At 34.3% G+C, this 11,574-nt stretch overlaps 1 protein-coding gene across 1 annotated transcript; it reads right to left on the reverse strand.

Moving 5' to 3' along the window:
• Nucleotides 1-1,729: 1,729 nt before the first annotated feature.
• On the reverse strand, nt 1,730-11,004 carry LOC100813146 (pentatricopeptide repeat-containing protein At5g10690). The gene is made up of 12 exons (XM_003545497.5): nt 10,652-11,004; nt 10,397-10,579; nt 7,236-7,368; nt 6,686-6,783; nt 6,397-6,558; nt 6,236-6,304; nt 5,792-5,927; nt 4,515-4,747; nt 4,265-4,342; nt 3,807-3,875; nt 3,335-3,511; nt 1,730-2,003 (listed from the first exon to the last, which is right to left on the reverse strand). Exons 1-12 carry the CDS (start codon nt 10,844-10,846, stop codon nt 1,764-1,766), a joined length of 1,773 nt encoding a protein of 590 aa, XP_003545545.1. The 5' UTR covers nt 10,847-11,004; the 3' UTR covers nt 1,730-1,763.
• Nucleotides 11,005-11,574: the final 570 nt, after the last annotated feature.

The raw sequence follows: 11,574 nt of genomic DNA on the forward strand, positions 1-11,574 counted from the left end.
AGTGTGAATTTAAAAATGAACAAGTTCAAAAGAAGAGGAACTTCTCTTGTTTATTGAAATAAAAGGCAACTGAGAAGCCTTAGCCATAGTACAACTTTCATATACAAAAGGAATTGGCTGCTTATTTGAGACTTTGATGGTCCCTTTATTTTGCAGTTGTCAAACTAAGTGAAATGTTAGGATGGCCAAGGTGAGCATGCCAAACTTGTTCATTAGTTTGCTGGAATCTTGTAGAGAAGTGTACACCAATTGGATGTGGGAGAGAATAAACATCCCTTGCCCTCATCCCTTATTCAAAATTCTCCTGGTCATCTTGTCCTTAATCGCAAAATCAATGGATGAGAATTCACATAGACAAGGATGATAAAAGGTGAGTTGACTGATAGATAAGATATTCTTTTGAATATTGGGAACTACAATAATAATTTTTAATTTTAAATAGAATCAAAGAGGGGAAGATATGTGTCACCAATATCTGAAAAGCATTGCTCCATTACCCACAACAACAACCTTATCACCAGTATAAGGACGCATATTATTAGATAAGATACATTTATCACTAGTCATGTGAACACCGGCTCCTAAATAAGGTATCCATTCATTTGTATCACAGGAATCATGAAGTGTCAAGGCTGGTTGGTAGGCATGATTGTATCTATGCTAGCATGAAAGTGCATCATGGTTCTTACCATTGCATATTTGACAAATATCTTCAATGTTGTGATTTGATGGCTTAGAAGGTCTTGAAGTTGCCTATGAGTGAGGAGAAAAGCCACAACCTTTAGATGTAAAGGTAGGACGAGACTTGAGAGACTTGACAAAATTTTGTTGTTTGCGATCTTGAGTTCAGGATGCTCAGTTAGCATAAAAATATGGTCAGGACCAAGGCCATGGAGTAGATGAAAAACCTTATCTTGATCGGACAAGGGAGTGCCAACGAGTGCTAGATCATCACAAATTTTCTTAAAAGTAGTGTGTATAGTCATGGATTGACTATGTAGGATCCTTGCTTATAGTGATTGGTCAATGAATTTTGATGGGGTTTTGGTTTGCGGTTGTTGGCATTGGTTCCGTGGTGGCTAAGCCCATCCAAGAGTACTGGCTAAGCCCATCCAAGAGTAGTGGTTGAGCTTGATTCATTTGGGACACCAGCATGGTAGAAGGCAGGGCAGCATGTCACAAGCTTCAAGAGGGAGGCACGAGTGAAGGAAGAATTAGAGACGGGGAAAGGGAAAGATATGGTAAGGTTAACCAAAAAAGAGGTCCATAAAGAGAAAGAGGGTGAGAATGGGGATGGAATGCAAGAAAGGAATAATTGGAGCATTTAACATTAAATTAAGGTAACGAAAGGGAAGTGATGTCAAGAACCACTTGTTTATCGATCTAGCATGAACCATTTGATGAACAAGTACATGTTAGAAAGTGTCTATTTTATCAATTTCTCTTATTTATTATGTAAGATTTTCATAGTTTTAATATTTATTCTTCAACTTAGAAATATAAAAGATTAATATAAAAAAATAAATGATTAAAATTATATTTAGTCTCTTTAAAAAAAAATCATAGACCCTAAATTTTCAAGACACCACCCTAATTGATGGTGAAGGACGACAGCGGCTATTGTTTGTGGTTGCTTAGTCATTATGGAAGAACGGCATGGTGTTTTGGAAACAAGGATGTGCAGATTATGGAGATGGTTGAAACAATAAAGGCAAAATTGGCATTATGGTAAAGCTAAACATGTTATATTTACCTTTTGTAGACTAAAGGTCTGTCCCTTTTACTTGAGATACAGGTGTGATAAACCTACTCAACTGTTCTGATGTAAAAACTCCAACTGCTCTTGAGCTGTATGGAGTAGTAGCATATGAATTTCTGTAATTTACAACAATAATCATTGGGTATCGCTTCTCTAAAATTAAATCAACTACATGACCAATAGATGTTGAAGTCGTAACAGTGGGAGGAGGACTTCTCATCATTGTTGTAAGTGGAGCATCCAACTGCATTGTAAATTCATCCAATAATCAAATTTACAGACACAAACTGAAATCCGTTGTAATGAACAATTATGATTCAATTAGTATTGATGATGTCGATGTATTGTGTCCATGTTAGACATGTGCATGTGTACAAGAGAAGCACGCAAACAGGGAGATCCAAAGGTAAAATGAGTCAAAAATTTGTTTAGTCAAGACTCAATTTGGGCAACAAAATAAAAATAAATCAATAGCTGAAATGGATGAAAATGAAATCATTATAAAAACACTTTTGATGATAATTATGGCCATATATAATGATAATTACAAAAACAGTTTAAAAAATTGTATAGTCATAAAGAGGTTATAAAGTACCAATATAAACTTTAAAATATCATATAAAAAACTAAAGTAGAAACCAGGAAAACACTAACTTCAATCACTTTTGGGATTGCTTTGATCTTTTGAAGATCCACAAAACTGACAGATCTAGCCTAAAAATATAAAATCATAGTTAAATTTGAACTCAATTATAACTCAGCCAGTTATTGAGAGTCGAAACCCAACTCCATATAACCAGTTTTTTTCTGGGTTAATCACAACCAACCCTAATATGGTCAAACCCATTGTGGGTAGCAATTCAACCTTCCATATTGAGTTGGATTGGGTTTTACAGAGTAGGCTTCTACTAGAATATAACGGAAGGGGAGTTTAGAATATTAGTTAGTTAGGAGGCTGCTATGTACTACTATCCAAGATTGATGACTATGTATCCCCCGTGATTTGACTGCTATTCAGCCACAATTTGGGCTGGCTATTTGTGCGATACAAAATTGCTACTGTGTTTCTTGTAGTAGAGCAGCCATCAGCTGTGATGCTCAACAAAGCACAATAGCATTGCTATTAGTTGCCTCAATAACTGTGTACAATATAAATATAATACAGAGGACACACACCCTCCACATATTAACCGTGTGCATAATACACTTAATTCTCAACCAGTTAAAATTCCCACACAAGAGTCTATTCTATATTACTCAAAGAGCTATGGCTACCACAATATATACAGATAGTGCATAATACACTTAATCAAAGGAAAAACCAATAAAAACTACCATGTCCTTTCATATACACAGATAGTACTTAAGTTATACGTTATAATTGAAGGGGTATATTCAATGGACCAAGACAAAAGGTAGGCATCTTTCACACAATCTTATTCGCTTCTCTCCATGTCATTGACTTGAGGAATAAGTTCATCAATTAAAGATTGTAGGATGCTGCATGCATAACTTTATAGTATTTAATGAAATAGTAATCTTAAAAAGCAGATACTCCAAGCTAACCAAAAATACCTCTATGCAGTCTTCACGATGTAACAGCCCTGTACAACTGCCCCACTCATCTACAATAGGAACAACTGCTTCATAAAAAAAACGCATAACCACTTTCCTCAGCTTTATGGAACCTTGTAGTGGCCGTGTTGCTTCAAATTGTATCATATAATTCTCAACCGGTTCAGAAGGTGAAACCTAAACCAAGAGGGACCACAATTAGACAAAATATAAGTTCTCCAAGCATAAACTACCAAAAATGTGCTGTATTTGTAAATCAAACAGTCAAGCCAAAGACATGACAAACATGTGAAGTTATGAGCATACATGCAGATATAAATGCATGAAAATCTGCAAAATTTTTAGCTTATGGAAAAACTAGTTGCTTTAACCACACATCTTTATATGCATGTACAAACAGGTAAAGCATATTTGTAATATTAACCCAATGCTACCTTGTGCAAAGGATGTCAATGAAACATATGGTAAGTACCTGAGGAAGTAAGTGAGGACTGAATAATGACTTTGAGAATCCCAACAAGGCCTCAATACGATAAGCAACCTATATTACAAAAGCATGGCGATAAGATTAAGAACCTGAATTACTGACAGCATATTAACATTTTAGAAAAATGACATGCATGAATATCATCCTGTTCAGAAAAAAAAAAATCACTTCCTGACAACTTTATTACATGTGATCCATAGTAATGTTATATTTATAAAAGAAACATTATGATACACCAAAAGACTGCTACGAGCTACAGCTTTGCAAAGGGAGCTTTCTTTGCATTCTTAAAAGGATACTAGATAGGTTGAAGAACCTGTTGGCCCAAAAATATACTATGATAGGAAAAACACTAGATATAAAAATCAAGGTTAACACTTTTAACATCCAAATGATGAGATCTATTCAAAACGACAATATTTGTACCCCACTACATTGCATACCATGCCCCCACGACTTGTCCAGGATATGCCCTTCCATTTTGAAACAATCTCAGTAAGAGTTTTAACGGCAACATTAACCTGGCAAAGATACACAGACACAAATAACATAAAAAAGTTGAGAATTATTAACTTCCCAATGCAAAATGATGATATTTGTAAACCTTTCTCTTTATATATTAAAAAAATCATAACTAGGGAAAAAAAATTTTCCACCTCAATGTCAATGGCCAATAGTAAGGAGGAAAACTACCTGACCAGCATTCAGTGCTGCTTCCATGAGAAGGTGATCAGCTTCTTCTTGAGCAACTAATAATATGGTTCCTGCTGAATCAGGCCAAATCCGTTTATGCAATTTTTTAACGAGATAATAATCTCCTAGAAAAGCAAAGGCACGCATCAAGGAAAGATAGAGGTGAGGCTTTGGCTTCAACTCTGGATTCAGACCAGTCTGCTTCAATATTTCTCCAAAAATACACAGAGCACCTAAATGCCCAAAGATGATTTAATTAGATGAAGAACAAAATGCAAATTCATCACTTATTTAATGAGACAAAAAGATGGGGCAGCAGAACAAAGAGTACCATTTTGTTTAAATGGAGGAAAGAAATAAGAGAAAAATAGTGGAGAAATAATTTGCAATGTTTGGATGGACAGAAATGGGAGATTTCTCTATGTTTTGTTTGGAGTTTCAGATGAGTGAAAGAGTGAATAGAAAGAAATAGAGAATACAAATATACAGTTTTGCCCCTAAGAAGGGAAGAACCGGAGAAATGGATGATAAAAATAGAGTTCTGGAGGGCACACAAAAGGAAAGAAATGAGAGAAATCTCTCCATGTGAGGAGAAAATGTTTTGGTGACCTACAGAATAAACTCTCCCATTTCTGACCCCATCCAAAATGATAGAAAAACCATATTTCCACCCTATCTCTTTCCACTATATTTCTCTCTTCTCCACTTCACCCCATCCAAATAATGAGTATCTGTTTTATGAGGGAGAAGAAGACAGGGAATCTCATCAGACAGTAGCACAAACTGGCAGTTGAAATTCATTCAGCAAGCAGCACTGGCTGACATTTTCAAATATGAAGAAAAACTGCAGCCTTTTCTTCTTCAATTTCTTTTGGCAATTTAATTGTACTTTCTTCGTGCCAGATACTTGTACTTACAAAGGAGAAAGCTTTAATTTTTACATAGTATTGTGTTTAAGTTGCCCACGAGTTTGACTCATCCTAGTGAATAGATATGACCCCAGTATACGTGACTGTAAGCTAATTTTTTTTCCTCACAATTTAACCTAGAAGAACAACAGCAGTAGAATAATATTTGACACTTCAATTCAAGAGACAAGGAGAATCCATTAATTCCATAGGCATAATTTAAATTATTAGGCAATAGGCACGCCTTAGGATTAGGAATATCTTACTCCACTTGTCAATAGAAAAGGAACTACCATGAACATGTAACTTTTTACTCGTCCTGAAACTATCACAATGCCACTAAAGAAACTCTAACTAATGAAAGCATACCCTTAACTGAGCCACATTTTAGAAAAGCATCAATTATTGCAGTGTAAGCAGTTCTATCAATGTATAATTCACGATGAGACTTCATTTCCAACACTATTTTCAGAACTGTAGCGAGATCCTTAGTCTGCCCAAAACCCTGCATTAAAGAGAGAGAAATGAGAGAGATGCTAGAGAGCCATCCCACACCCAAACCAGCAATAGGATTTACAATAGGCAAAAATTAAAACAAATATTCAAAGCATATCAGTTACATGACTATTGATAAGTGAACATTAATATCCATTGAAATAAAACCACTGGAAGTAACTGAAATCAATGGTAACAGAGAACAACTACGGACACTACCCATCAAAAACTTCTTCAAAATAAAGCAAAATTTGAACTGATCAATTTACAGTTGTACATTATTACAAATTGCAAGTGAACAAATAAGAGAAATCTCACCTTAAGCATTGTTGTATATGTAACAATATCTGGAAACAGATCATGATTGCTGAACTTCTGAGCTTTACCCTACAAATATCAAAAAGATTGAAAATTAAAAAAAAAAATCATATTTCACTTCCAAAGGAAGAGTGAACTAAAATTCAAACAATCCTGATTACCTTCATTTCCTCAAAAAATTGCATTGCAGCATCCAACTTTCCACTCTGGACACATGCTAAAATTAGTGTGTTATATGTGAGCCTGTCAGGCATTATGCCTTGACGTAAAATTTCATTGAGCATGTTTATGGCAGTGTGTGGACAACCAGAGTTTATGTAGCCCTATTTTGGAAAAAGGAAGCATTCAAGATTAAATTCCACTGTGACTAATATTTGCAATCCCTAATACTGCAACATGCTATTCTTAATGAAGCTTTCTCTCTTTCAAGATTATGGATCAGAGCAAAACCTTCATTAGTATGTTGTATACTGAGACTGAAAAATTGCCACCTTCACGAAGCACAAAACCATAACGAGCAAGGAGACCATTTGCACGACGCAAGTCTCCTGCACTATAGCAATGCAAGTAAAACATCACCAGTCAACATGAAGTTTTCAAAATATCTTGATAGACTTAAACAAAAAACAAACAATTAGCACTTAAAAATTGAAAATCAACAACATTTCAATCAGGCATGCCATCTTATTCTTTAGCTATTACATGCAGTTGCACATGTATGAGCATGCAATACTGTAGTGCAAACTAAAAACAGTAAAAGCAACATTTTCAAGCACAAAAAGATCACAAGAAAATAAGAAGCGCGTACTTTCAAAGGCTAGAAATTCTCAAAAGAAAAACTTTATAATGTGGCAAACAGCAGAGAACAATTAGACAATAACAAATATTCCAATAACACCCAAAGGGGAAAATACAAATGGGTAGTTGTCCATATGCTAAATTTATCAACAGTTCCAGAAAATCAGTTAGATTACAAGCCAAGCCAGACTGTCTGACTAACCTGTTTTGATTAAGGCATTTAGCAGACCAAAGATCAATGGAGCTGACAAGTTTGGACTTCCTGTGGCAGTGCCATTTTCCACAGTTTCAAGCAATTCAAAAGCCTCATCAACTCTTCGTGCCTCACCTAATCCCTTTATGTGCATTTAAAATAAAAATCCAATCAACCTCAGAAAGAACAGATAATTAAAGGGATTGCAGCATGAAATTGTTAGATTAAAAAACAAGACTACAAGGATACATTTGGCAAAATTTAGAGGAAAAGGAAAGAGGCAGCAAATTTTTCATTTTTCAAAATGAATGCCTAAAATGATTATAAAATTAAGAGATAAACAGAAGAATCCTTTCATTTCAAAATATCCTCAAATGAGAAAATATTTAGTTAAGGGGTTGTCTATTATGTGTCCATGAATACTGTGAATGTATTTCATACACCACATTAAATTCAGACTTCAGAGAACCAAAATGAACCAAACCAGATTGCAAACCAAATTGAATTGTACAACAAAAAATCCAAAGCCTTTCAATAAGTTCACTATCGAACTGTTTGGTTTAAAGCAGTTCATTAGCCGAAACTGTTTGCTTTTAGCAGGTTCAGCAACCAAAGCCAACTTAATAACAATGAGAGACACTCAATCTCAGACTCTCAGTCAGGCAGTCACAATTCAGAATCCAAAAGCAATTCGACTCATATCAATCATCTTCATCCTAGGAAGTAAGAACTGAACCCTAATCTAAAGTAGAAATCCTAAATCCCATAACAAGAAGCCTAATAAGAACCAAATCTCAAATCTAATGTCATTTGAACCTTTTCGGTGAGGTCCTAGATTTGTCTTCAACACAACGTCTGAAAACATCTCTTCATTAAACATTTTTCAGTGATCTGTGTGTGTGTGTGCACATGTCTATTTTCAGAATGCTAAGCCCTTTAGTGTGTATTTCTCTTCCAGAGAGATTGCACCCACTGTCAGTTGTCATCTAGACCTCTAATCAAGATTCGACCTCATCACTCTCACTCAGATTCAAACTCACATTTGCTTTTTCTTCTCAATAAATTGTGATTTTTGTCTCCTTTCTTTTGTTCAATGTGTTCGATATTTTTCTGGATCTTGGAGAGAATTTCTGAACTAGGTTTTGTGTGATGATAAAGATTTGGGTGTGTAATGATAAAGATTTTTCATGATTTGGTCTTGATTTTTGTTATGATCTTTTGTTTGTTATTTTCTAGATTCAACTTGATTTTTTCAACTGTTGTTGAGTGACTCATCTCTGGCTTTTGCTTTGGATTTGGGTCATTCAAGTACACATAAAGTTTACTGTAAAAATATAGTAACAAATAAACATAAAGGACTAGCCAGAATCTAGTTCTCACTAAACATACAGTTTACTGTGAACTCAGAACCGGTTTACAACACAAAAACCAGTTCAAAACTGGTTCATAGAAGTAGAATGAAGTCATGAACTAAAACAAGTTCACAAAACTAAAGAACCAAATTGGTTTGGTTCTTCAAAGGTATAAATAGTTTCTTTTGGTTTGACAGAACCTTATTTCAAGTTCAGCTTAGTTTTTATGCTGAACCTGAACCATGAAGACCTATTAATAACAGGCACATTAAATGATTTATGTATTTTTTACTAATAAATATACTAGGTTTCTTTCTATCAGTCCACTTTTCATGGAAAAAATTATTTCTATTTATTTGTCTACTTAAAAGTTCAAGACAATATTAACTACTAGGAATCTTCTCAATTATGTCCTTACTTGTGTTAATCTTTATTAAATACTTTTTCACTTATCATGAATAAAGAGAAATAGTAATGAAAGTCAAATCAGGAAGTTAAAAGTTCTAATATCAACAAGAGTAAATAGTGTATGCACCATTTATAGTTACATGAACAGCCAATCACAAACCCCCATGTATGGTAAGTTTGTTGACTTTTATAATAGAGTAAATAATGTATGCAATGACAATGCAAAAAGTTTTTACTGGCATCTAATTACAAATTGTCATATCTGATAAATGTAACAGACTTCATAGGAAATGGAATGTAACAGACTGATCCCAGCTATTGGTTCCCTTCGGGACTGTTCTTAGTCTGAAGTTGGAACCATGTGGCTGGTAGTCTAACTTTTGTATTGATAGTACCGCTGGTACTGATTATATTAATATATATTATTTTTGCCGACCAAAAAAAAAAAAAAAACAATCACCTTAAGAGTCATACTCACACCTAACATGATTTTTTATTGGTTAACAATGTAAAATTACACTAACAGTACATGGAAATTAAATTCTTTATAATAACTATTTTAAAAAACATATCAATTATAATTTCTGATTAGTTGTTAGTATGAAATCTTTAACACTAATAGTGCATAGAAATTAAATATCAATTAAACATGAACATCAATTACAGTCCTAAATATGTGCTTTCCCATGAGTGTATGAGTAAAAAGAGATGAGAGGAGTATTTTCTCTTTTGATAAAAATTTTCTATTTTGGAATTCTTATTAAGTGTCCAAGCACATACAATAGACAACTTCTTTAACTAAAAAAGAAAGATTTTACTTGAAATGAAAATTTAAGTTACCTTTATTTCATCCAAACAACCCTTAGCTACATTACAAGGTAATACCAATCTCACATTGAGTAGAATAAACTATTTGTGTGGTACTTAAGCCCAAAGGCTCTCCTGTCTAACCAACTAGTCTTTTAGATTGGCCTCTCCTCATGTGCTTAAGTTACAACTAATGCTTTCGTTGAGAGTCAAGCCTCGGAAAGGACTACCTATAAGGCTAGATTAAGGTGTCAAACTGAATAATGGTAAGTGAGTGAAGTCGTCAAAGGGAAAAGAGCTATCATCGGATCAATATATATAGAGTGAAAGCCGTCAAAAATGTCAATACCTAAAGGGGTGGCAATGTCAGGAATCCCATATTATAGAATAAACTACTTGACGTCGTCACATGGTACTTAAGCCATGAGACTAGTCTTTTGAATTGACCTCCCTTCATAGCTAAAATCCTAAAATATACTTCATCTTTCTAGTTTCTAGTTTTCTACAACTAAAAATAGCAGATCCTAGAAAAAACAAAAAACAATGCAAAATTTGAAAAGAAAAAAGGAAATGCAGAAAGTATAAACACCATCAATATAATACCTTCAAAAGCGTGGCATACGTGACAGTATCCACACCACAACCATCGCGCTTTTTCATCTCATCGAATATTCTAATTGCCGAATCGATGTCGCCGCATCGAACACAAGCCTCCACCACCGCGTTCATCACAATCGAGTTCAGCTTCCCGAAATGCTTCTTCGCAACCTCAACCTCATCCAAAATCTGAACCAAAAAACAAATATCATTCAAAAAATCGGCATTTTTCTTTGTCGGGTGGTTCAGTTTTCGGTTTACCTGGCGGAGCTGTTTTCGGCGAGTGAGTTGAACAATGCGCGAAGTGAGGTGCCGGAGATTCTTCGGTTCCTGAGGAGCGGCGGTTTTGACCAAACGACGCCGTGTTGGAGCGGAAGAGGCACGGACGGGCGAGGCATGAAGTGCATAAGTGAAACGTGTGAAGGGAGAGAAAACGTGAATGTGAGTTAGAAGCATTTTTAACAGTTATTTATGGCTATGGCTTATTTGGTTTCGTTACCCATTCGCCATGGAATTCGAATGTAGAAATAGAACAACAACTCTATCTCTCTGTCGCGTGTAATCTGTAAGATCACGGAGTAGTGTTGGATGGGCTTGTGGTGGAAATGGGGTTGGGTCCATTTGGAAGTTGAGCCAAGGAGCAGTGACAATACTGTCGTGGGCCCATTCCTCGACTGCAACTAAACATTTGGTTAAATATGTTTCATACTTTAATATATTTTTTCAATTTACTATCTAATTTATTTTTTTTACTATTTGTCATTTTCAAATTTTTATCTTTGGTATCAATCTAAATTCCTTAATTGATAATGTGATATTATGTTAACTTATCCTATTATCACTTGGTGTGCACTATATTAACTTATCACATTGAAAAGCAAAATTTTAGAAATAGCAAATAGTAAAATACAAAATAAAAAAGAAAATTAAAAAAGAATATATTATATGTATGAAAAAAATATTTAATTCAATTTATAATAAGTCATTTATTTCATGGATTTGATTATATTTTCGAAAAGACTTAAATATATTTTTAATTCTTTAAAATTAAATTGATTTTTAATCCTTGAAATTCACAAAAAATGATCTTTTAAGTCATTACCAAACAAAATAAGAGATTTACTATTTGTGGTAGTTTTTTTACTGGTGAAATTTAATTTTACATTTTATATTTTGAAGTATGG

The sequence above is a fragment of the Glycine max genome, chromosome 14 (genome assembly GCF_000004515.6).
Source record: "Glycine max cultivar Williams 82 chromosome 14, Glycine_max_v4.0, whole genome shotgun sequence".
Classification (NCBI taxonomy): domain Eukaryota; kingdom Viridiplantae; phylum Streptophyta; class Magnoliopsida; order Fabales; family Fabaceae; genus Glycine; species Glycine max.